The sequence below is a fragment of the Coregonus lavaretus genome (genome assembly GCF_964263955.1).
Source record: "Coregonus lavaretus genome assembly, contig: HAP1_SCAFFOLD_477, whole genome shotgun sequence".
Lineage (NCBI taxonomy): Eukaryota > Metazoa > Chordata > Actinopteri > Salmoniformes > Salmonidae > Coregonus > Coregonus lavaretus.
In genome coordinates this window covers 122024-149920 of record NW_028156605.1, presented here as the reverse complement: position 1 = coordinate 149920, position 27897 = coordinate 122024, and the positions used below count along the sequence as shown (strand labels likewise).

The window sequence follows — 27897 nt, the reverse complement described above, 5'->3', positions numbered from 1 at the left end:
TGGTACCAGTCTGTTATAGCCTCATGATGGTACCAGTCTGTTCTAGCCTCATGAAGGTACCAGTCTGATCTAGCCTCATGATGGTACCAGTCTGTTCTAGCCTCATGATGGTACCAGTCTGTTCTAGCATTCTATACTAGCCTCATGATGGTACCAGTCTGTTCTAGCCTTCTATACTAGCCTCATGATGGTACCAGTCTGTTCTAGCCTCATGATGGTACCAGTCTGTTCTAGCCTTCTATACTAGCCTCATGATGGTACCAGTCTGTTCTAGCCTTATGATGGTACCAGTCTGTTCTAGCCTTCTATACTAGCCTCATGATGGTACCAGTCTGTTCTAGCCTTATGATGGTACCAGTCTGTTCTATCCTCATGATGGTACCAGTCTGTTCTAGCATTCTATACTAGCCTCATGATGGTACCAGTCTGTTCTAGCCTTCTATAATAGCCTCATGATGGTACCAGTCTGTTCTAGCCTTCTATACTAGCCTCATGATGGTACCAGTCTGTTCTAGCCTCATGATGGTACCAGTCTGTTCTAGCCTTCTATACTAGCCTCATGATGGTACCAGTCTGTTCTAGCCTCATGATGGTACCAGTCTGTTCTAGCCTTCTATACTAGCCTCATGATGGTACCAGTCTCTTCTAGCCTTCTATACTAGCCTCATGATGGTACCAGTCTGTTCTAGCCTTCTATACTAGCCTCATGATGGTACCAGTCTGTTCTAGCCTTCTATACTAGCCTCATGATGGTACCAGTCTGTTCTAGCATTCTATACTAGCCTCATGATGGTACCAGTCTGTTCTAGCCTCATGATGGTACCAGTCTGTTCTAGCCTTCTATACTAGCCTCATGATGGTACCAGTCTGTTCTAGCCTCATGATGGTACCAGTCTGTTCTAGCCTCATGATGGTACCAGTCTGTTCTAGCCTTCTATACTAGCCTCATGATGGTACCAGTCTGTTCTAGCCTCATGATGGTACCAGTCTGTTATAGCATTCTATACTAGCCTCATGATGGTACCAGTCTGTTCTAGCCTTCTATACTAGCCTCATGATGGTACCAGTCTGTTCTAGCCTTCTATACTAGCCTCATGATGGTACCAGTCTGTTCTAGCCTTCTATACTAGCCTCATGATGGTACCAGTCTGTTCTAGCCTTCTATACTAGTCTCATGATGGTACCAGTCTGTTCTAGCCTTCTATACTAGCCTCATGATGGTACCAGTCTGTTCTAGCCTTCTATACTAGCCTCATGATGGTACCAGTCTGTTCTAGCCTTCTATACTAGCCTCATGATGGTACCAGTCTGTTCTAGCCTTCTATACTAGCCTCATGGTGGTACCAGTCTGTTCTAGCCTTCTATACTAGCCTCATGATGGTACCAGTCTGTTATAGCCTCATGATGGTACCAGTCTGTTCTAGCCTTCTATAATAGCCTTATGATGGTACCAGTCTGTTCTAGCCTTCTATACTAGCCTCATGATGGTACCAGTCTGTTCTAGTCTTCTATAATAGCCTCATGATGGTACCAGTCTGTTCTAGTCTTCTATAATAGCCTCATGATGGTACCAGTCTGTTCTAGCCTTCTATACTAGCCTCATGATGGTACCAGTCTGTTCTAGCATTATGATGGTACCAGTCTGTTCCAGCATTCTATAATAGCCTTATGATGGTACCAGTCTGTTCTAGCCTTCTATACTAGCCTCATGATGGTACCAGTCTGTTCTAGCCTTCTATACTAGCCTCATGATTGTACCAGTCTGTTCTAGCATTCTATAATAGCCTCATGATGGTACCAGTCTGTTCTAGCCTTCTATACCAGCCTTATGATGGTACCAGTCTGTTCTAGCCTTCTATACTAGCCTCATGATGGTACCAGTCTGTTCTAGCCTTCTATACCAGCCTTATGATGGTACCAGTCTGTTCTAGCCTCATGATGGTACCAGTCTGTTCTAGCCTTCTATACCAGCCTTATGATGGTACCAGTCTGTTCTAGCATCATGATGGTACCAGTCTGTTCTAGCCTTCTATACCAGCCTTATGATGGTACCAGTCTGTGCTAGCCTTCTATACTAGCCTCATGATGGTACCAGTCTGTTCTAGCCTTCTATACTAGCCTCATGATGGTACCAGTCTGTTCTAGCCTTCTATACCAGCCTTATGATGGTACCAGTCTGTTCTAGCCTCATGATGGTACCAGTCTGTTCTAGCCTTCTATACTAGCCTCATGATGGTACCAGTCTGTTCTAGCCTTCTATACTAGCCTCATGATGGTACCAGTCTGTTCTAGCATTCTATAATAGCCTTATGATGGTACCAGTCTGTTCTAGCCTCATGATGGTACCAGTCTGTTCTAGCCTTCTATACTAGCCTCATGATGGTACCAGTCTCTTCTAGCCTTCTATACTAGCCTCATGATGGTACCAGTCTGTTCTAGCATTCTATACTAGCCTCATGATGGTACCAGTCTGTTCTAGCCTCATGATGGTACCAGTCTGTTCTAGCCTTCTATACTAGCCTCATGATGGTACCAGTCTGTTCTAGCCTCATGAAGGTACCAGTCTGTTCTAGCCTTCTATACTAGCCTCATGATGGTACCAGTCTGTTCTAGCCTCATGATGGTACCAGTCTGTTCTAGCCTCATGAAGGTACCAGTCTGTTATAGCCTTCTATACTAGCCTCATGATGGTACCAGTCTGTTCTAGCCTTCTATACTAGCCTCATGATGGTACCAATCTGTTCTAGCCTTCTATACTAGCCTCATGATGGTACCAGTATGTTCTAGCCTCATGATGGTACCAGTCTGTTCTAGCCTCATGATGGTACCAGTCTGTTCTAGCATTCTATAATAGCCTTATGATGGTACCAGTCTGTTCTAGCCTTCTATACTAGCCTCATGATGGTACCAGTCTGTTCTAGCCTTCTATACTAGCCTCATGATGGTACCAGTCTGTTCTAGCCTCATGATGGTACCAGTCTGTTCTAGCCTTCTATACTAGCCTCATGATGGTACCAGTCTGTTCTAGCATTCTATACTAGCCTCATGATGGTACCAGTCTGTTCTAGCCTTCTATACTAGCCTCATGATGGTACCAGTCTGTTCTAGCCTCATGATGGTACCAGTCTGTTCTAGCCTTCTATACTAGCCTCATGATGGTACCAGTCTGTTCTAGCCTTCTATACTAGCCTCATGATGGTACCAGTCTGTTCTAGCCTCATGATGGTACCAGTCTGTTCTAGCCTCATGATGGTACCAGTCTGTTCTAGCCTTCTATACTAGCCTCATGATGGTACCAGTCTGTTCTAGCCTCATGATGGTACCAGTCTGTTCTAGCCTTCTATACTAGCCTCATGATGGTACCAGTCTGTTCTAGCCTTCTATACTAGCCTCACGATGGTACCAGTCTGTTCTAGCCTTCTATAATAGCCTCATGATGGTACCAGTCTGTTCTAGCCTTCTATACTAGCCTCATAATGGTACCAGTCTGTTCTAGCATTCTATACTAGCCTCATGATGGTACCAGTCTGTTCTAGCCTTCTATACTAGCCTCATGATGGTACCAGTCTGTTCTAGCCTCATGATGGTACCAGTCTGTTCTAGCCTCATGATGGTACCAGTCTGTTCTAGCCTTCTATACTAGCCTCATGATGGTACCAGTCTGTTCTAGCCTTCTATACTAGCCTCATGATGGTACCAGTCTGTTCTAGCCTTCTATACTAGCCTCATGATGGTACCAGTCTGTTATAGCCTCATGATGGTACCAGTCTGTTCTAGCCTTCTATAATAGCCTCATGATGGTACCAGTCTGTTCTAGCCTCATGATGGTCCCAGTCTGTTCTAGCCTCATGATGGTACCAGTCTGTTCTAGCCTCATGATGGTACCAGTCTGTTCTAGCCTTCTATACTAGCCTCATGATGGTACCAGTCTGTTCTAGCCTTCTATACTAGCCTCATGATGGTACCAGTCTGTTCTAGCATTCTATAATAGCCTCATGATGGTACCAGTCTGTTCTAGCCTCATGATGGTACCAGTCTGTTATAGCCTCATGATGGTACCAGTCTGTTCTAGCCTTCTATACTAGCCTTATGATGGTACCAGTCTGTTCTAGCCTCATGAAGGTACCAGTCTGTTCTAGCCTCATGATGGTACCAGTCTGTTCTAGCCTCATGATGGTACCAGTCTGTTCTAGCATTCTATACTAGCCTCATTATGGTACCAGTCTGTTCTAGCCTTCTATACTAGCCTCATGATGGTACCAGTCTGTTCTAGCCTCATGATGGTACCAGTCTGTTCTAGCATTCTATAATAGCCTCATGATGGTACCAGTCTGTTCTAGCCTCATGATGGTACCAGTCTGTTATAGCCTCATGATGGTACCAGTCTGTTCTAGCCTTCTATACTAGCCTTATGATGGTACCAGTCTGTTCTAGCCTCATGAAGGTACCAGTCTGTTCTAGCCTCATGATGGTACCAGTCTGTTCTAGCCTCATGATGGTACCAGTCTGTTCTAGCATTCTATACTAGCCTCATTATGGTACCAGTCTGTTCTAGCCTTCTATACTAGCCTCATGATGGTACCAGTCTGTTCTAGCCTCATGATGGTACCAGTCTGTTCTAGCCTTATGATGGTACCAGTCTGTTCTAGCCTTCTATACTAGCCTCATGATGGTACCAGTCTGTTCTAGCCTTATGATGGTACCAGTCTGTTCTAGCCTCATGATGGTACCAGTCTGTTCTAGCATTCTATACTAGCTTCATGATGGTACCAGTCTGTTCTAGCCTTCTATAATAGCCTCATGATGGTACCAGTCTGTTCTAGCCTTCTATACTAGCCTCATGATGGTACCAGTCTGTTCTAGCCTCATGATGGTACCAGTCTGTTCTAGCCTTCTATACTAGCCTCATGATGGTACCAGTCTGTTCTAGCCTCATGATGGTACCAGTCTGTTCTAGCCTTCTATACTAGCCTCATGATGGTACCAGTCTGTTCTAGCCTTCTATACTAGCCTCATGATGGTACCAGTCTGTTCTAGCCTTCTATACTAGCCTCATGATGGTACCAGTCTGTTCTAGCATTCTATACTAGCCTCATGATGGTACCAGTCTGTTCTAGCATTCTATACTAGCCTCATGATGGTACCAGTCTGTTCTAGCCTCATGATGGTACCAGTCTGTTCTAGCCTTCTATACTAGCCTCATGATGGTACCAGTCTGTTCTAGCCTCATGATGGTACCAGTCTGTTCTAGCCTCATGATGGTACCAGTCTGTTCTAGCCTTCTATACTAGCCTCATGATGGTACCAGTCTGTTCTAGCCTCATGATGGTACCAGTCTGTTCTAGCCTTCTATACTAGCCTCATGATGGTACCAGTCTGTTCTAGCCTTCTATACTAGCCTCATGATGGTACCAGTCTGTTCTAGCCTTCTATACTAGCCTCATGATGGTACCAGTCTGTTCTAGCCTTCTATACTAGCCTCATGATGGTACCAGTCTGTTCTAGCCTTCTATACTAGCCTCATGATGGTACCAGTCTGTTCTAGCCTTCTATACTAGCCTCATGATGGTACCAGTCTGTTCTAGCCTCATGATGGTACCAGTCTGTTCTAGCCTCATGATGGTACCAGTCTGTTCTAGCCTCATGATGGTACCAGTCTGTTCTAGCCTTCTATACTAGCCTCATGATGGTACCAGTCTGTTCTAGCCTTCTATACTAGCCTCATGATGGTACCAGTCTGTTCTAGCCTTCTATACTAGCCTCATGATGGTACCAGTCTGTTCTAGCCTTCTATACTAGCCTCATGATGGTACCAGTCTGTTCTAGCCTTCTATACTAGTCTCATGATGGTACCAGTCTGTTCTAGCCTTCTATACTAGCCTCATGATGGTACCAGTCTGTTCTAGCCTTCTATACTAGCCTCATGATGGTACCAGTCTGTTCTAGCCTTCTATACTAGCCTCATGATGGTACCAGTCTGTTCTAGCCTTCTATACTAGCCTCATGGTGGTACCAGTCTGTTCTAGCCTTCTATACTAGCCTCATGATGGTACCAGTCTGTTCTAGCCTTATGATGGTACCAGTCTGTTCCAGCATTCTATAATAGCCTCATGATGGTACCAGTCTGTTCTAGCCTTCTATACTAGCCTCATGATGGTACCAGTCTGTTATAGCCTCATGATGGTACCAGTCTGTTCTAGCCTTCTATAATAGCCTTATGATGGTACCAGTCTGTTCTAGCCTTCTATACTAGCCTCATGATGGTACCAGTCTGTTCTAGTCTTCTATAATAGCCTCATGATGGTACCAGTCTGTTCTAGTCTTCTATAATAGCCTCATGATGGTACCAGTCTGTTCTAGCCTTCTATACTAGCCTCATGATGGTACCAGTCTGTTCTAGCCTTATGATGGTACCAGTCTGTTCCAGCATTCTATAATAGCCTTATGATGGTACCAGTCTGTTCTAGCCTTCTATACTAGCCTCATGATGGTACCAGTCTGTTCTAGCCTTCTATACTAGCCTCATGATGGTACCAGTCTGTTCTAGCATTCTATAATAGCCTCATGATGGTACCAGTCTGTTCTAGCCTTCTATACCAGCCTTATGATGGTACCAGTCTGTTCTAGCCTTCTATACCAGCCTTATGATGGTACCAGTCTGTTCTAGCCTTCTATACCAGCCTTATGATGGTACCAGTCTGTTCTAGCCTTCTATACTAGCCTCATGATGGTACCAGTCTGTTCTAGCCTTCTATACCAGCCTTATGATGGTACCAGTCTGTTCTAGCCTCATGATGGTACCAGTCTGTTCTAGCCTTCTATACTAGCCTCATGATGGTACCAGTCTGTTCTAGCCTTCTATACTAGCCTCATGATGGTACCAGTCTTTTCTAGCATTCTATAATAGCCTTATGATGGTACCAGTCTGTTCTAGCCTTATGATGGTACCAGTCTGTTCTAGCCTTCTATACTAGCCTCATGATGGTACCAGTCTGTTCTAGCCTTCTATACCAGCCTTATGATGGTACCAGTCTGTTCTATCCTTCTATACTAGCCTGATGATGGTACCAGTCTGTTCTAGCCTTCTATACTAGCCTCATGATGGTACCAGTCTGTTCTAGCCTTCTATACTAGCCTCATGGTGGTACCAGTCTGTTCTAGCCTTCTATACTAGCCTCATGATGGTACCAGTCTGTTCTAGCCTCATGATGGTACCAGTCTGTTCTAGCCTTCTATACTAGCCTCATGATGGTACCAGTCTGTTCTAGCCTTCTATACTAGCCTCATGATGGTACCAGTCTGTTATAGCCTTCTATACTAGCCTCATGATGGTACCAGTCTGTTCTAGCCTTCTATACTAGCCTCATGATGGTACCAGTCTGTTCTAGCCTTCTATAATAGCCTCATGATGGTACCAGTCTGTTCTAGCCTCATGAAGGTACCAGTCTGTTCTATCATTCTATAATAGCCTTATGATGGTACCAGTCTGTTCTAGCCTCATGATGGTACCAGTCTGTTCTATCATTATATAATAGCCTCATGATGGTACCAGTCTGTTCTAGCCTTCTATAATAGCCTCATGATAGTACCAGTCTGTTCTAGCCTTCTATACTAGCCTCATGATGGTACCAGTCTGTTCTAGCCTTCTATACTAGCCTCATGATGGTACCAGTCTGTTCTAGCCTTCTATACTAGCCTCATGATGGTACCAGTCTGTTCTAGCCTCATGATGGTACCAGTCTGTTCTAGCCTCATGATGGTACCAGTCTGTTCTAGCATTCTATACTAGCCTCATGATGGTACCAGTCTGTTCTAGCCTCATGATGGTACCAGTCTGTTCTAGCATTCTATACTAGCCTCATGATGGTACCAGTCTGTTCTAGCCTCATGATGGTACCAGTCTGTTCTAGCCTTCTATACTAGCCTCATGATGGTACCAGTCTGTTCTAGCATTCTATACTAGCCTCATGATGGTACCAGTCTGTTCTAGCCTCATGATGGTACCAGTCTGTTCTAGCATTCTATAATAGCCTTATGATGGTACCAGCGAGAAATCAAAGAAATGCAATTGACACAGCGTTCCATACAAGAAAACTCAATACCGGCATCCATCTAGTTCCCATCTCCACTGTATTAGGGACAATAACATCTGAATGGCCATAGTCAACCATCACACTGTATTAGGGACAATAACATCTGGACAGCCATAGTCAACCATCACACTGTATTAGGGACAATAACATCTGGACAGCCATAGTCAACCATCACACTGTAGTAGAGACAATAACATCTGGACAGCCATAGTCAACCATCACACTGTATTAGAGACAATAACATCTGGACAGCCATAGTCAACCATCACACTGTAGTAGAGACAATAACATCTGGACAGCCATAGTCAACCATCACACTGTATTAGAGACAATAACATCTGGACAGCCATAGTCAACCATCACACTGTAGTAGAGACAATAACATCTGGACAGCCATAGTCAACCATCACACTGTATTAGGGACAATAACATCTGGACAGCCATAGTCAACCATCACACTGTATTAGGGACAATAACATCTGGACAGCCATAGTCAACCATCACACTGTAGTAGAGACAATAACATCTGGACAGCCATAGTCAACCATCACACTGTATTAGGGACAATAACATCTGGACAGCCATAGTCAACCATCACACTGTATTAGAGACAATAACATCTGAATGGCCAGTCAACCATCACACTGTATTAGGGACAATACCATCTGGACAGCCATAGTCAACCATCACACTGTATTAGGGACAATACCATCTGGACAGCTATAGTCAACCATCACACTGTAGTAGAGACAATAACATCTGAATGGCCATAGTCAACCATCACACTGTATTAGAGACAATAACATCTGGACAGCCATAGTCAACCATCACACTGTATTAGGGACAATAACATCTGGACAGCCATAGTCAACCATCACACTGTATTAGAGACAATAACATCTGGACAGCCATAGTCAACCATCACACTGTAGTAGAGACAATAACATCTGGACAGCCATAGTCAACCATTACATTTTACATTTTACATTTTAGTCATTTAGCAGACGCTCTTAACCAGAGCGACTTACAGGAGCAATTAGGGTTAAGTGCCTTGCTCAAGGGCACATTAACGTCATTTAGCAGACGCTCTTAGCCAGAGCGACTCACAAATTGGTGCGTTCACCCTATAGCCAGTGGGATAACCACTTTACAATTTGGGGGGGGGGGGGGGGGGGTTAGAAGGAATACTTTATCCTATCCCAGGTATTCCTTAAAGAGGTGGGGTTTCAAATGTCTCCGGAAGGTGGTGAGTGACTCCGCTGTCCTGGCGTCGTGAGGAAGCTTGTTCCACCATTGGGGTGCCAGAGCAGCGAACAGTTTTGACTGGGCTGAGCGGGAGCTGTGCTTCCGCAGAGGAACCATCACACTGTAGTAGAGACAATAACATCTGGACAGCCATAGTCAACCATCACACTGTATTAGGGACAATAACATCTGGACAGCCATAGTCAACCATCACACTGTAGTAGGGACAATAACATCTGGACAGCCATAGTCAACCATCACACTGTATTAGAGACAATAACATCTGAACAGCCATAGTCAACCATCACACTGTATTAGGGACAATAACATCTGAATGGCCATAGTCAACCATCACACTGTATTTTCATTTAACCTTCATTGAATTGGCCCCCCTGTAGCTCAGTTGGTAGAGCATGGCGCTTGCAAGGGTTGTGGGTTCGATTCCCACAGGGGGCTAGTATGAAAAATGTATGCACTCACTAACTGTAAGTCGCTCTGGATAAGAGCGTCTGCTAAATGACTAAAAAATGTTTTAAAAAAAAATAAAAAATCAAGCAGGGTCCCAAAAGAAAATGGAGTCCGTATTGTGACACACTACTACAAATACAGTATCTCGTGTGTAGGCTTTTGTTATGAAAATAAACCAGAGTTGACTAAAAACTAAAGTCAAGGTTGTCTGTCTTTTCGAGTGCCCGGTTGTGAATACTAGTTGCTTTGAACAGGGTTCTCTTTCTTTTTGCACTGAAACCAATTTCTTTACATATAGTATTTATTTATTACATTTACAACACATTTCACAATTAAGACAGAACTAATTTTAACAGGACCATGAGAGCGAGACATTAATTTTTACAGCATGCGAAAAAATTATAATCATGAAGTATATTTCAATATATATATATATCCTTGTATGTGTTTAAACATGACATATTTAGTTTTCTTTTTCATATAAACACATAAAATCTGTTCCAACCCAGGATGTCATTTGCAATAATATCTGACTGTTCAGGTTCAGTCATCTCATTTCCAAAGGACATCATTCCTACACACGTATTATTTATAAAGACATGAACATAATCCACACACACACGGATCATTTTCAAAGAACACAGAACACATCAGAAGGGTGAAAATTATTTCAGTAAACTCTGCATATCCATCTTTGGATATTCTACATGACAGTATCTGGGGCTGTCCCCCCAAAATGGCACCCAATACAGTGCACTACTTTTGACCAAAGCAATATGAGCCCTGGTCAAAATAAGTGCACTACTTAGTGAATAGGGGTGCCATTTTTGGAACGCACATGCACTTAAAACTGCTGAACGTAAAGAGTCACTTCACTTCTATAGCGACTACAAAAAACACTCAACCCAAATCAACCAATCAAGACAGTACACTACACTGTCAGTAAAGGTGCCAGCTAGGGACAAAATACCTTTCAGATGGGGTGACAGACTCTCACACTGGGATGAAATAAATATCGGATCCACTCCAGCTATACAACTCAAAAGGATGAAAGATGGAACGTCTTTTAGTCTAAAGAATGTAGGGACGTACTGGTGTGTGTGAGATCAGAATGTAGGGACGTACTGGTGTGTGTCAGATCAGATCAGAGCAGAATGTAGGGACGTACTGGTGTGTGTGAGATCAGAATGTAGGGACATACTGGTGTGTGTCAGATCAGAATGTAGGGATGTACTGGTGTGTGTGAGATCAGAATGTAGGGACATACTGGTGTGTGTCAGATCAGAATGTAGGGATGTACTGGTGTGTGTGAGATCAGAAGATGGGGATGTAGTTGTCGATCTTGGCGCGGTGCCTCTGGGCGATGCACTCAGCGATCCACACGATGTTCCTACACTCCTGCTCCTTCAGCTTGACGTAGGCATAGAACACACTGAAGTGGAACTGGTTCAGAAACGCCAGCTTGTTCAGCTTCACCTGCAGGACACAGCACATCAGGGACATGGTTAATGAGGACATCAGGGACATGGTTAATGAGGACATCAGGGACATGGTTAATGAGGACATCAGGGACATGGCTAATGAGGACATCGGGGACATGGTTAATGAGGGACATCAGGGACATGGTTAATGAGGACACCAGGGACATGGTTAATGAGGACACCAGGGACATGGTTAATGAGGACACCAGGAACATGGTTAATGAGGACATCATGGACATGGTTAATTAGGGACATCAGGGACATGGCTAATGAGGGACATCAGGGACATGGTTAATGAGGACATCAGGGACATGGTTAAAGAGGACATCAGGGACATGGCTAATGAGGACACCAGGGACATGGCTAATGAGGACACCAGGGACATGGTTAATGAGGACACCAGGGACATGGTTAATGAGGACACCAGGGACATGGTTAATGAGGACACCAGGGACATGGTTAATGAGGACACCAGGGACATGGTTAATGAGGACACCAGGGACATGGTTAATGAGGACATCAGGGACATGGTTAATGAGGACACCAGGGACATGGTTAATGAGGACACCAGGGACATGGTTAATGAGGACATCATGGACATGGTTAATTAGGGACATCAGGGACATGGCTAATGAGGGATATCAGGGACATGGTTAATGAGGACATCAGGGACATGGTTAATGAGGACATCAGGGACATGGTTAAAGAGGACATCAGGGACATGGTTAAAGAGGACATCAGGGACATGGCTAATGAGGACACCAGGGACATGGCTAATGAGGACACCAGGGACATGGTTAATGAGGACACCAGGGACATGGTTAATGAGGACACCAGGGACATGGTTAATGAGGACACCAGGGACATGGTTAATGAGGACACCAGGGACATGGTTAATGAGGACACCAGGGACATGGTTAATGAGGACACCAGGGACATGGTTAATGAGGACATCAGGGACATGGTTAATGAGGACATCAGGGACATGGTTAATGAGGGACATCAGGGACATGGCTAATGAGGGACATCAGGGACATGGCTAATGAGGGACATCAGGGACATGGCTAATGAGGACATCAGGGACATGGTTAATGAGGACATCAGGGACATGGTTAATGAGGACATCAGGGACATGGTTAAAGAGGACATCAGGGACATGGTTAAAGAGGACATCAGGGACATGGTTAAAGAGGACATCAGGGACATGGTTAATGAGGGACACCAGGGACATGGTTAATGAGGGACACCAGGGACATGGTTAATGAGGACACCAGGGACATGGTTAATGAGGACACCAGGGACATGGTTAATGAGGACACCAGGGACATGGTTAATGAGGACACCAGGGACATGGTTAATGAGGACATCAGGGACATGATTAATGAGGACATCAGGGACATGGTTAATGAGGACACCAGGGACATGGTTAATGAGGGACATCAGGGACATGGCTAATGAGGACATCAGGGACATGGTTAATGAGGACATCAGGGACATGGTTAAAGAGGACATCAGGGACATGGTTAAAGAGGACATCAGGGACATGGTTAAAGAGGACATCAGGGACATGGTTAAAGAGGACATCAGGGACATGGTTAAAGAGGACATCAGGGACATGGCTAATGAGGACATCAGGGACATGGCTAATGAGGACACCAGGGACATGGCTAATGAGGACACCAGGGACATGGTTAATGAGGACACCAGGGACATGGTTAATGAGGACACCAGGGACATGGTTAATGAGGACATCAGGGACATGGCTAATGAGGGACATCAGGGACATGGTTAATGAGGACACCAGATACATGGTTAATGAGGACACCAGATACATGGTTAATGAGGACATCAGGGACATGGCTAATGAGGACATCAGGGACATGGTTAATGAGGACATCAGGGACATGGCTAATGAGGACATCAGGGACATGGCTAATGAGGACATCAGGGACATGGTTAATGAGGACATCAGGGACATGGTTAATGAGGACATCAGGGACATGGCTAATGAGGACATCAGGGACAAGGTTAATGAGGACATCACGGACATGGTTAATGAGGACATCAGGGACATGGCTAATGAGGACATCAGGGACATGGTTAATGAGGACATCAGGGACATGGTTAATGAGGACATCAGGGACATGGTTAATGAGGACATCAGGGACCTGGTTAATGAGGACATCAGGGTCATGGTTAATGAGGACATCAGGGTCATGGTTAATGAGGACATCAGGGACATGGTTAAAGAGGACATCAGGGACATGGCTAATGAGGACATCAGTGAGCATATAAGTCTTACACAATCAATCAAGAAGTCCTATACATGTACTATAAAATGACAGAACACGCCGTCGACTATTCAATCAAATCCTGACATGTCAGGACTACGATGATGTGGAAAGAAGGGGACTTATTTTGTGTTGTAATATGTGAAACAACAAGTGATCACCGAAGACTGGGTTAAGAAACCCTGGACCATAGTTCAGCCCATTCTAAAAACCAATGGCAGTGTGTGTGTGTGTGTGTGTGTGTGTGTGTGTGTGTGTGTGTGTGCGCAGGAGTCGCGTTGCTCACCTCGTGCTCAAAGAACCTGTCCTCCAGTGTCTTGTCCCCTGGGTTGCTGCCTGCTCCCTCAAACAGGAGCTTGTATTCCTGGAGAGGAGAAGAGATGTTAGCAGGTCGGAGCTGGGTCACCACATGTTTTGAGTATCAAAAGGATATATGATGCAAGAGGGTAGACCTATTGCTGGGGGACTGAGAGCATATTCATTGGTCATCTGCTTTAGATCAACTGTTCTAGAAACTGATACCATGTCCTAATAGCAGGTGTATTTCTCTAAATGACTATTAATCTAAGGGATATGACTATAGCAGATGGACTGTGATGCTGTCTACTTCTTCTCACATTGTTACACTCTACATATGGGATAGGCCTACAGTGGGGGAAAAAAGTATTTAGTCAGCCACCAACTGTGCAAGTTCTCCCACTTAAAAAGATGAGAGAGGCCTGTAATTGTCATCATAGGTACACGTCAACTATGACAGACAAATTGAGAAAAAAAAATCCAGATAATCACATTGTAGGATTTTTTATGAATTTATTTGCAAATTATGGTGGAAAATAAGTATTTGGTCACCTACAAACAAGCAAGATTTCTGGCTCTCACAGACCTGTAACTTCTTCTTTAAGAGGCTCCTCTGTCCTCCACTCGTTACCTGTATTAATGGCACCTGTTTGAACTTGTTGTCAGTATAAAAGACACCTGTCCACAACCTCAAACAGTCACACTCCAAACTCCACTATGGCCAAGACCAAAGAGCTGTCAAAGGACACCAGAAACAAAATTGTAGACCTTCCCCAGGCTGGGAAGACTGAATCTGCAATAGGTAAGCAGCCTGGTTTGAAGAAATCAACTGTGGGAGCAATTATTAGGAAATGGAAGACATACAAGACCACTGATAATCTCCCTCGATCTGGGGCTCCACGCAAGATCTCACCCCATGGGGTCAAAATGATCACAAGAACGGTGAGCAAAAATCCCAGAACCACACGGGGGGACCTAGTGAATGACCTGCAGAGAGCTGGGACCAAAGTAACAAAGCCTACCATCAGTAACACACTACGCCCCCAGGGACTCAAATCCTGCAGTGACAGACGTGTCCCCCTGCTTAAGCCAGTACATGTCCAGGCCCGTCTGAAGTTTGCTAGAGTGCATTTGGATGATCCAGAAGAGGATTGGGAGAATGTCATATGGTCAGATTAAACCAAAATAGAACTTTTTGGTAAAAACTTAACTCGTCGTGTTTGGAGGACAAAGAATGCTGAGTTGCATCCAAAGAACACCATACCTACTGTGAAGCATGGGGGTGGAAACATCATGCTTTGGGGCTGTTTTTCTGCAAAGGGACCAGGACGACTGATCCGTGTAAAGGAAAGAATGAATGGGGCCATGTATCGTGAGATTTGGAGTGAAAACCTCCTTCCATCAGCAAGGGCATTGAAGATGAAACGTGGCTGGGTCTTTCAGCATGACAATGATCCCAAACACACCGCCCGGGCAACGAAGGAGTGGCTTCGTAAGAAGCATTTCAAGGTCCTGGAGTGGCCTAGCTAGTCTCCAGATCTCAACCACATAGAAAATCTTTGGAGGGAGTTGAAAGTCCGTGTTGCCCAGCGACAGCCCCAAAACATCACTGCTCCAGAGGAGATCTGCATGGAGGAATGGGCCAAAATACCAGCAACAGTGTGTGAAAACCTTGTGAAGACTTACAGAAAACGTTTGACCTGTGTCATTGCCAACAAAGGGTATATAACAAAGTATTGAGAAACTTTTGTTATTGACCAAATACTTATTTTCCACCATAATTTGCAAATAAATTCGTAAAAAATCCTACAATGTGATTTTCTGGAGAAAAAAAATCTCAATTTGTCTGTCATAGTTGACGTGTACCTATGATGAAAATTACAGGCCTCTCTCATCTTTTTAAGTGGGAGAACTTGCACAATTGGTGGCTGACTAAATACTTTTTTTCCCCACTGTATATGTTGGTCATTTATGTTCAGTCATAGAATAGAACAAGGCTTGGTGAAGGTGCTGAGTGTAACTAATCTAGTTACACTCAGTATCAAGCCCGGCTTGTCTGGTCTGGTTAGACTCAGTATCAAGCCAGGCTTGTCTGGTCTGGTTAGACTCAGTATCAAGCCAGGCTTGTCTGGTCTGGTTGGACTCAGTATCAAGCCAGGCTTGTCTGGTCTGGTTAGACTCAGTATCAAGCCAGGCTTGTCTGGTCTGGTTAGACTCAGTATCAAGCCAGGCTTGTCTGGTCTGGTTAGACTCAGTATCAAGCCAGGCTTGTCTGGTCTGGTTAGACTCAGTATCAAGCCAGGCTTGTCTGGTCTGGTTAGGCTCAGTATCAAGCCCGGCTTGTCTGGTCTGGTTAGGCTCAGTATCAAGCCCGGCTTGTCTGGTCTGGTTAGGCTCAGTATCAAGCCAGGCTTGTCTGGTCTGGTTAGACTCAGTATCAAGCCAGGCTTGTCTGGTCTGGTTAGACTCAGTATCAAGCCAGGCTTGTCTGGTCTGGTTAGGCTCAGTATCAAGCCAGGCTTGTCTGGTCTGGTTAGACTCAGTATCAAGCCAGGCTTGTCTGGTCTGGTTAGACTCAGTATCAAGCCAGGCTTGTCTGGTCTGGTTAGGCTCAGTATCAAGCCAGGCTTGTCTGTGGTGTAAAGCCCTGTGGTGTAAAGCCCTGTGGTGTAAAGCCATGTGGTGTAAAGCCCTGTGGTCTAGTAATAGTAGTATAATTTACAGGGTAATAGTAATAGTAGTCGTCGTCGTCGTAGTAATAGTAGTATAACTTACAGGATAGTAGTCGGCCACAGCTTTGACCTGTTCGTAGTCGTCAGCGCGGGCGAGCTGAGCCAGCCCCTCAGGGTACAGCTTGCCACAGTGGGGGAACAGCTTGGCCCGGTCCTCCTTAGACAGCTCCGTACCAAATGAGTTGATGGTTATGATGAAGGCCCTCCTGTCTGCCTCAAACTGGGGACACACAGGGAGGGGAAACAGGACACACACAGGGAGGGGAAACAGGAAACACACAGGGAGGGGAAACAGGACACACAGGGAGGGGAAACAGGACACACAGGGAGGGGAAACAGGACACACACACAGGGAGGGGAAACAGGACACACACAGGGAGGGGAAACAGGACACACACAGGGAGGGGAAACAGGACACACACAGGGAGGGGAAACAGGACACACACAGGGAGGGGAAACAGGACACACAGGGAGGGGAAACAGGACACACAGGGAGGGGAAACAGGACACACAGGGAGGGGAAACAGGACACACAGGGAGGGGAAACAGGACACACAGGGAGGGGAAACAGGACACACACAGGGAGGGGAAACAGGACACACAGGGAGGGGAAACAGGACACACACAGGGAGGGGAAACAGGACACACACAGGGAGGGGAAACAGGACACACACAGGGAGGGGAAACAGGACACACACAGGGAGGGGAAACAGGACACAGGGAGGGGAAACAGGAAACACACAGGGAGGGGAAACAGGACACACAGGGAGGGGAAACAGGACACACACAGGGAGGGGAAACAGGACACACAGGGAGGGGAAACAGGACACACAGGGAGGGGAAACAGGACACACACAGGGAGGGGAAACAGGACACACAGGGAGGGGAAACAGGACACACACAGGGAGGGGAAACAGGACACACACAGGGAGGGGAAACAGGAAACACACAGGGAGGGGAAACAGGAAACACACAGGGAGGGGAAACAGGTCACACAGGGAGGGGAAACAGGACACAGGGAGGGGAAACAGGACACAGGGAGGGGAAACAGGACACACAGGGAGGGGAAACAGGACACACAGGGAGGGGAAACAGGACACACACAGGGAGGGGAAACAGGACACACAGGGAGGGGAAACAGGACACACAGGGAGGGGAAACAGGACACACAGGGAGGGGAAACAGGACACAGGGAGGGGAAACAGGACACACAGGGAGGGGAAACAGGACACAGGGAGGGGAAACAGGACACACACAGGGAGGGGAAACAGGACACACACAGGGAGGGGAAACAGGACACACACAGGGAGGGGAAACAGCAAACGGATTGATTGACAGATGATATAGATGAATATACTAGAATACACTTCAAGGTGTGGGTCCAATGTTTTCTTTAAATTGGATGGTCCAGTAGAAATGACTAAAGAGAACAAACACTGCAGTATACAGTGCATTCAGAAAGTATTCAGACCCCTTGACTTTTTCCACATTCTGTTAGGTTACAGCCTTATTCTAAAATGGATTAAATTGGTTTTTTCCCCCTCATCAATCTACACACAATACCCCATAATGACAAAGCAAAAACAGGTTTTTAGATTTTTTTTGCAAATGTATAAAATAAAAACTGGAAATATCACATTTACATAAGTATTCAGACCCTTTACTCAGTACTTTGTTGAAGCACCTTTGGCAGCGATTACAGCCTCAAGTCTTCTTAGGTATGACGCAACAAGCTTGGCACACCTGTATTTGGGGAGTTTCTCCCATTCTTCTCTGCAGATCCTCTCAGGCTCTGTCAGGTTGGATGGGGAGCGTTGCTGCACAGCTATTTTTAGTTCTCTCCAGAGATGTTCGATCGGGTTCAAGTCCGGACTCTGGCTAGGCCACTCAAGGACATTCAGAGACTTGTCCCGAAGCCACTCCTGCATTGTCTTGGCTGTGTGCTTAAGGTCGTTGTTCTGTTGGAAGGTGAACCTTCACCCCAGTCTGAGGTCCTGAGAGCTCTGGAGCAGGTTTTCATCAAGGACCTCTCTGTACTTTGCTCTGTTCATCTTTCCCTCGATCCTGACTAGTCTCCCAGTCCCTGCCACTAAAAAACATCCCCACAGCATGATGCTGCCACCACCATGCTTCACCGTAGGGATGGTGTCAGGTTTCCTCCAGGCTTCTGTCTGGCCACTCTACCATAAAGGCTTGATTGGTAGAGTGCTGCAGAGATGGTTGTCCTTCTGGAAGGTTCTCCCATCTCCACAGAAGAACTCTGGAGCTCTGTCAGAGTGATCATCAGGTTCTTGGTCACCTCCCTGACCAAGGCCCTTCTCCCCCGATTGCTCAGTTTGGCCGGGCGGCCAGCTCTAGGAAGAGTCTTGGTGGTTCCAAACTTCCATTTAAGAATGATGGAGGCCACTGTGTTCTTGGGGAACTTCAATGCTGCAGAATATTTTTTGGTACCCTTCCCCAGATCTGTGCCTCGACACAAACCTGTCTCGGAGCTCTACGGACAATTCCTTCGACCTCATGGCTTGGTTTTTTGCTCTGACATGCACTGTCAACTGTGGGACCTTATATAGACAGGTGTGTGCCTTTCCAAATCATGTCCAATCATATCCACAGGTGGACTCCAATCAAGTTGTAGAAACATCAAGGATGATCAATGGAAACAGGATGCACCGGAGCTCAATGTTGAGTCTCATAGCAAAGGGTCTGAATACTATAATACTACAGATAGCTGTTTTTTTTTTATTTGTAATAAATGTGCAAATATTTCTAAAAACCTGATTTCGCTTTGTCATTATGGGGTATTGTGTGTAGATTGATGAGTATTTTTTTTTATTTTTTTTAATAAGGCTGTAATGTAACAAAATATGGAAAAGTAAAAGGGGTCTGAATACTTTCCGAAGGCACTGTATATTAACTTTCTAATAAGGGACACACTCACTGACCTCTAGAATAGGGCACATGGTGTCACCAGTGGTTCCTCCCAGAGTGGAGCAGAACTTGTAGAAAGCCTCTAGATAAGCCTGGAAATGGAGACACAGACCAAGTCAATCACTATCTTCTGATGCATGTTGTGGTTTTAACATTGTGAATTAAAATGTGAATTAAATCCGTTGCTCACCTTATACAGAGTATTACGGATGATTTCAATGTTCATCTCATCCAGATCCTGCTCAGATATGCAGTCTTGGAAGAAAGCAGCTGAAGAAATGATCAGAAATTCAAAACAGGATTTTGATGATTACACATTTATGAGCAAGTAGAGTTTTAGCGCCATCTAGTGTTTGCTACAGGACATAAAACACTCCAGTCTGTTGTTCAAAGATTCTTCTTCCTTGCATTCTCAATTCCATATGTTCCATTAGTAAACAACCCAGGAGGGGAACAGTTCCATTAGTAAACAACCCAGGAGGGGAACAGTTCCATTAGTAAACAACCCAGGAGGGGAACAGTTCCATTAGTAAACAACCCAGGACGGGAACAGTTCCATTAGTAAACAACCCAGGACGGGAACAGTTCCATTAGTAAACAACCCAGGAGGGGAACAGTTCCATTAGTAAACAACCCAGGATGGGAACAGTTCCATTAGTAAACAACCCAGGAGGGGAACAGTTCCATTAGTAAACAACCCAGGAAGGGAACAGTTCCATTAGTAAACAACCCAGGAGGGGAACAGTTCCATTAGTAAACAACCCAGGAGGGGAACAGTTCCATTAGTAAACAACCCAGGACAGAGGTCTTTATGAGGCTCTCTAAAAGCTCCTTGGTCTTTTGTAGTTGAATCTGAAATTCAATACTTGACTGAGGGACCTTACAGATGTTACAGACTATATCGTAAATTATTTCATTTTTATTAATTTGCTAACATTTGTAGAGTTTTCTTTTCACTTTGACATCATGGAGTATTTTGTGTAGATCAATGACCAAAAAAACAAACCAAAAAAAACCACACAAATTAAATATATTTCAATCACACTTTGTCACTCAACAAAATGTGAAAAAAATCCAGAGCCCTGGTCAAAAGTAGTGCTCTATACAGAGAATAAAGGTGACATTTGGAATGCAGAAGTCACAGTCCTGCCTTACCCAGAGGGGTGTCCACCAGGATGGCGTTGTAAAGTTCTGCTGGGGTCTGGGCGATGTTGACTGCCTCCATCTGCTCAAAGCTGCCCAGAGGATGACACTTAGGCACCAGCTCAGAGATGGACCGCTGGTGCAGGGTGCCTGTGATGAGCAGGATCACGTTGTCTATCATGTAGCTGTACCTGTGGAGATGGGAGGAGAGGGAGAGAGATGTGTGTGTGTGTTCAGTGTTTTCTGGGTTATTATGAGCAGAGCAAATATTACATTTCCTTTGCAAGATGGAGAAACCCACTATGAGTGTTAGCGCTCAGGCTAGAATGAAAGGCGGCCAGTGAAACCCACTATGAGGTTTAGCGCTCAGGCTAGAATGAAAGGCGGCCAGTGAAACCCACTATGAGTGTTAGCGCTCAGGCTAGAATGAAAGGCGGCCAGTGAAACCCACTATGAGTGTTAGCGCTCAGGCTAGAATGAAAGGCGGCCGGTGAAACCCACTATGAGGTTTAGCGCTCAGGCTAGAATGAAAGGCGGCCAGTGAAACCCACTATGAGGTTTAGCGTTCAGGCTAGAATGAAAGGCGGCCAGTGAAACCCACTATGAGTGTTAGCGCTCAGGCTAGAATGAAAGGCGGCCAGTGAAAGCCAGTTTGAGGTTTAGCGTTCAGGCTAGAATGAAAGGCGGCCGGTGAAAGCCACTATGAGTGTTAGCGCTCAGGCTAGAATGAAAGGCGGCCGGTGAAAGGCACTATGAGTGTTAGCGCTCAGGCTAGAATGAAAGGCGGCCGGTGAAAGCCACTATGAGTGTTAGCGCTCAGGCTAGAATGAAAGGCGGCCGGTGCGTGGGAGAGAAAACATCTGTAGAGTTTTAAAAAAGTACTCGCACTCAAATCATGAAGAGGAATAACCCAAGGAGGCCGAGATGCAAAAATAATATCATTTAATCCATGAAAAAATACTAGAAAAAGTGAAGGTGCTAATAAACAGAGCATACGTTTCAATCTCATGAAGACACCTGCTGTGCATAACATGGCCACCAGGTGGTAGCAGAGAGCTAACTACAGACTGGTGAATATGGAGTCAATGCATATTAACAAGGACTATCCAGAAGAGTATCAAAACATGGACCATTCAGATAGAACTGAAAAGGGATGCAAGACGGACAAATGAAGTGTTACCATTATCTGATTGTTTCATGCAATAATAAGACAAGGTGGTAGTCTACGCCTAAGTCCCAAATGAATGGGAAAGATAGGCTCAATTCAATTAGACAATTTACATTTTAGTCATTTAGCAGACGCTCTTATCCAGAGCGACTTAACAGTTAGTGAGTGCATAAATTTTTTCATACTGGGCCCCCCCGTGGGAATCGAACCCACAACCCTGGCGTTGCAAGCGCCACGCTCTACCAACTGAGCTACAGGAGGGCCTTACAATATGGGCGCCAATCTTTCCCCTTCATTTTTTGGGATAGAGGCTGGCAGATGCCAGAGATCCTGTGAGGGACTTACGTGATGAAGTCCATGAAGCTCGCCAGTGGTTCATAGGACTGGTTCCTCATATGGCGGAACTCCACCACCATCTTCTCTTTCAGCTTGTCGTCGATGACGGACACGGTGAGGGGTGAAGGTTCGTTCGCCAGGAAGCTGCCGTAGTCTGTGCTCTGCAGATGGAGCTTCAGGTCTGCACGGGGGGGGGGGGAAACGAGACGTCTTCAGATTACTAGGTAACAGTGCTTTCAACAGACAAGCACAACAATGACTTCCACAGGAGAAGAAGTTACAACCTCATATGAATGCTGCTGCATGATGGTAATGCTACATTAGAGACCCATTCACAAGGGAAGAGGCTAGCTAGTTATGTGTCTAGAATGCTTCCATTTTACTAGATGTGTAAGCTAATTGAGCAATATTTTGAGCAATAGTTTCAGTTCCTCATAGAAATCCCCCTGTTGATCAACCTAATCTGATTTATTTAACCTTTATGTGGGCAGCATGGTAATGAATAAAATCATGGATAGCTGCTAATGGTTCTCTAGCTACTAGCTTATGTTAACAAACTAGCTGGCTACAGCGGTCAATGCAGTTTAATAACCGGGGCCGGGTTTCCCAAAAGCATCTGACGGCTAAGTTCATCCTTAGATTCTTAGTAGGAGCATCGTTGAATCTCTGAGCTGTTTCCCAAAACAACCGTTACTAAAGTTGCACTACGCTGGTTATTTACCGACTGCCTCAGACCACTAGTAGAACAGCTAAGTGCATCTGCCTCAGACCACTCATAGAACAGCTAAGTGCATCTGCCTCAGACCACTCGTAGAACAGCTAAGTGCATCTGCCTCAGACCACTCGTAGAACAGCTAAGTGCATCTGCCTCAGACCACTCGTAGAACAGCTAAGTGCATCTGCCTCAGACCACTCGTAGAACAGCTAAGTGCATCTGCCTCAGACCACTCGTAGAACAGCTAAGTGATCTGCCTCTGACCACTCATAGAACAGCTAAGTGATCTGCCTCAGACCACTCGTAGAACAGCTAAGTCATCTGCCTCTGACCACTCGTAGAACAGCTAAGTGCATCTGCCTCAGACCACTCGTAGAACAGCTAAGTGCATCTGCCTCAGACCACTCGTAGAACAGCTAAGTGCATCGTTAGATGCTTCTTTTGGGTGCTTTTCCCCCCTTTTTTTTTTTACACAGAAGATCTCCGCTAAACATTGAATCGAGATGTTTATCGGTCTCTCTGTGGCCGCTGATAACTTGGGAACAAAGGTTGCCAACAAATACAAAGTTGCCAATGTCTTTGTTACAAACAAGCGAAGAATAAAAATGTTTAAAATGAGAACCGAGACGACTGCATTAAAGATAAATCCAGTAGGCCTGTTCAATCACATTGAAATCAATTTTGTGTCAATCGAGTTCGATTTTACTAATTATAGGCTACACTATCTATCATTTTTGCCTCAATATTTAATGATAATAATAATATAATAATAATAATAATAATAATAATAATAATAATAAGCCATTTAGCAGACGCTTTTATCCAAAGCGACTTACAGTCATGCGTGCATACATTTTTTGTATATGGGTGGTCCCGGGGATCGAACCCACTACCTTGGCGTTACAAGCGCCATGCTCTACCAGCTGAGCTACATGTGCTCAATGATGTGCCAAATCTGTGATTTAGTGCATTATTAGGCTATAGGGTTGGCCTAAGCCTTAGAATAAGCCACCTCAATATTTGCAGCCATGACGTCAACCGCCTGTATTCAATGGAGAGACCGAGGCTATGCTATTAGCCTCATGCCATGAATATGCATAGCCACCTCGAGACAACTCCGATATAAAGTGTTTTTTCTCAAAGTTGCCGGGATGTCACATGTCCTACTTATATCAGTACACTGGTAACAACTTAAACATTATAAAATGTATATTCCATTAAATAAACCTCACGTAGCAAATAAGCCATTAATTTATTTGATGACCAAATTCGACACTCTCATAGACTTCCATACAAAAACTCCTTGCTTGGTGGGCGAAACAACGCCACCTGTTGGATGGAGACAGATTTTCCACTGAGTTGGGCCTCTCTCTTCCTCTCTGGTATTACTGTGAAACTATCATTCCACTATTAGCAGCAGATATATTAAGGGCATTTTCTGAAATTACAACACAAAAATTCTACAAATTTCTATTTGTAGCATCTTTAAACACACATTGCTTGCAGTACGGTTTTTGAAACATAAGGAACGTATCTTTCATATCAGCAAGAAATATATATATATTTTTTTAAAGGTTAATTACTACACACCTTTATAGGGTTAGGGTCCCCACACAGCCCTATTTCTATGTCACAGCGATTGTTTACAGGTTGAAGACAAGATTCGACTACCTGTGCTAATTAGTTATCTGCGTCACCGAACACCTGTGTGTAAATGGAGGACTGACTGTGACTGAAAAATACTGTCGGCTGCAACTGGTGTTAAAAACCTGTTAACTGTGTACAGTATGTGTATATTTTTCGTTTTGATGTGATATGAAAGTAGAGGCCTTTATGTTTCTAGAACCGATTCACATCATTTAGATGGAGTATTTGGCTCCCTATGCGAGCCCAATATATTGATAAAAGTCACCTTGTCCGAGAGAGATTTAAACGGTTATCAAAACGTCACACCAGGGTAAGCCTACACGAAACACAGCCCTTATTTTAAGTGTTTCTAAAATCCCCTATGGGAAAAAAATGAATGGTGGAAAAACGATTAGAACCATGTCCATGTTTGACCGCTAGGTTGTATGGGTATTATGACACCTCCACTATTCGCCTCTAAACAGAACATGTAAGGTCCCTGGACTGAAGGCTGCTTTACAGTCCTATTGACATGTCTGTAGACAATTTGTCGTAGCTACATCATGAACATTGTATTGTCGTCTGACATCAAACTTGTTGCCGTTATGAAAAAGTATAGCTAAACACAAAAAAACGAAAGCCTCTGCATGACATCGGCAGCCGGGTGCTCTAAACAGCATACTTTATTTTAACACCAATAAACCCATCATTTAAAAAAACGAATATAGTAAATATCAATTAGCACTTTTCTAAACAATGCTTTGGTCCGTTGCTAGCTAACTGTTAGTATGCTAGCTAGCCAGTTCAAATAATGACCAGAGTATAGATGACAACGTCTTCATTTTAGCTCCTTTTTATTTATTACAGAAAAGCCACAACATTATTTACAAGGTAATGGCGAGCTTACAGAAAATAACTTCCAGGCACAGTGTGACTATAAAAGTAGGTGATTCTATCAGATAATTGCATCATGTCACAGGAGGATTTGGTCTGGTTGCTGTGACGGTCGCAGATGCTTTATTTTGTTGTATGTCTGCGACAAGGAAACTGACAGTCGCGACAAGGAAACTGACAGTCGCGACAAGGAAACTGACAGTCCCATGTCGTTACACCAAGTATAAACTGGCGTTAACGAGTAACATCAACGTTAGGCTCCTTTAGTCCACTTTTGGCTAACTGGCACGCTAGCTTCCCAGCTTCACAACATTTAGTTAGGTGACGTTAGCTAGCTAATTCAAAGGAATATCGGCTGAGAGACCTACTTTAATCTCGAAATCTAGCTACCAAGCCATTTAACTCCAATTACCTACATCCATATACCAAAACTGATAATTCATGATAAGGTATGTACGCTAGCTAGCCAACTAACGTTCCTGTTAGCTAATTCAAGGACCCCATCACCAGTCGAGATACTAGTAGCTGGCTAGCGTTGTCATTAACGTTAGCCTGCGAATAGCTAGTATAGGTAACATAGCGACTGGCCATGACATGTCGTCGGAAGGCCACATTTTTATCCAGTAACATTTTGAAACGTTAGCAATACTATTTGAAAAGCCACTCTGTACATTTGACAACATGATCCAACATAACTAGTAGCCAGATGACCAGCTACCTCGCTAACGTTAGCTCGGACTCACCTTCCAGGGTTTCGCACTGGACGAGATTTAGATAGTCTCCCTGTGAAAGAATCCCAGCCTTAAAACCCCTGACCAAGCCTTCCAAGTAGCCATTATCCACATTAAAATACAGCTCCGAGAATATAGGCATCTTGAGGGCTCAAAATATATCCGTTTATTGATGAAATGCAACGTATCAGAATATTTTTCTGGACAGGGCTGAACGTAGATACCCGGCTGTAAAAAGACACGTGATCACTCGCCACCAATATCATGTGACTCAATCATCTGCTTTCGATGACGTCGAGCGGAAGTCCTACATACCGCGTTCAAAACAACTGGGAACTCGGAAATATCCAACTTCAGCGCGTTCAAGATAACTGGGAACTCGGGGAAAAAAACGAGCTCCAACTGGGAAAAATCGTTTTGGGGGACCTGAAGATCACTGACGTCATGATTTGTTTTGTTTCAGAGTTCCCAGTTGTCTTGAAAGCCCCAGGAGGAGGAGCTGTGGAGAGGGCTTGACAACATGCTGGGGTTGGAAATGGCAGAAAGTAGTGTGGACGAAATGGAGAAAAGGTTGGAGAAGCAACAGCTGTGCTGGAATGCGAACAATATGGGTGTCAGTTCTGATGATATGGAGCGGGAGGATGAGGGTCAAGGACCTGAATGGTCTGTAGTGGAAAGACACAGGAAGAAGAGAGATCACGATACAGAAAGACACAGGAAGAAGCGAGATCACGATACAGAAAGACACAGGAAGAAGAGAGATCACGATACAGAAAGACACAGGAAGAAGAGAGATCACGATACAGAAAGACACAGGAAGAAGATAGATCATGATACAGAAAGACACAGGAAGAAGATAGATCATGATACAGAAAGACACAGGGAGAAGAGAGATCATGATACAGAAAGACACAGGGAGAAGAGAGATCATGATACAGAAAGCAGTGGAGCGTCTAGTATAGAAAGCATAAAGAGGGTCAAGGTAGGAAGCAGGAGTAGTGATCTGTTGGAGTGGGGGGCTCAGATATATAGAATTAGTCATAATGTATCATCTGCATCATAGTGCAGCGTTTGGTGGATGCCAGGTGCAGAGAGGGGCTAGACAGGCTTAGAGATATAGAATCAGTCATGATGTATCGTAGGCAGAGGCTGTAAGACTACAGTGCGGACTGATGGAGCTTCCATGGCTGCCCCTCTAGTAAGTGGACCTACTGTCGGGGCTGGTGCTTCAGCTGGTCCTGGCCTGGTTTGGAGGCCTGTTCAGAAATCTTGCGATCATGAATGTGCTGTGTCAATGGACACTTTGATCATGAATAAAGTTGACTTCGTAGCTTTTATTGGTAAGGTTATCGATATGACTCAAGTTGTTGAAAGCAGAAATGCCAGGTTGAAGGTTATAGTGGAGACGGCAAAATAGATATTGGGGCTAACAGATGTTACTGTTGAAATGGTTGTTGACATGCTGAATAATCCTACGGGTGGATCGTTTCAGCATGACATAGATAAAGTTTAATGGATTGGGTGGCTTGGAAGGTTTTCTTAGTAGGGATTTATTTGGTTTTTGATTTTCTTTTCTTAGTAGTACAGAATTAGGCAGACTATGATTGATCGCACACTCCAGCACAGTAGGTGGCGGCATGCACCTTAAACGCAGTGCTAGCTGTGCCACTAGAGATCCTGGTTCGAATCCAGGCTCTGTCGTAGCCGGCCGCGACCGGGAGACCCATGGGGCGGCGCACAATTGGCCCA

General features: G+C 44.8%; 1 protein-coding gene across 1 annotated transcript; it reads right to left on the bottom strand.

The window, feature by feature from the left end:
* Positions 1-10089: 10089 nt before the first annotated feature.
* Positions 10090-26400, bottom strand: atp6v0d1 (ATPase H+ transporting V0 subunit d1). Its single transcript, XM_084200188.1, has 8 exons — positions 26161-26400; positions 22192-22363; positions 20691-20869; positions 19726-19805; positions 19550-19627; positions 16651-16827; positions 13865-13942; positions 10090-11282 (listed from the first exon to the last, which is right to left on the bottom strand). The coding sequence occupies exons 1-8, from the start codon at positions 26288-26290 to the stop codon at positions 11121-11123; spliced, it is 1056 nt and encodes a 351-aa protein (XP_084056314.1). The 5' UTR covers positions 26291-26400; the 3' UTR covers positions 10090-11120.
* Positions 26401-27897: the final 1497 nt, after the last annotated feature.

Excerpts from the sequence above, each read along its gene's own strand:
- atp6v0d1 (XM_084200188.1), bottom strand. The coding sequence starts at position 26,290 with ATGCCTATATTCTCGGAGCTGTATTTTAATGTGGATAATGGCTACTTG. Across the intron at positions 16,828-19,549 it reads CCATGTGCCCTATTCTAGAG|TTTGAGGCAGACAGGAGGGC; the intron begins GTCAGTGAGTGT and ends GTGTGTCCCCAG. Across the intron at positions 13,943-16,650 it reads CTGTGGCCGACTACTATCCT|GAATACAAGCTCCTGTTTGA; the intron begins GTAAGTTATACT and ends TCTCCTCTCCAG.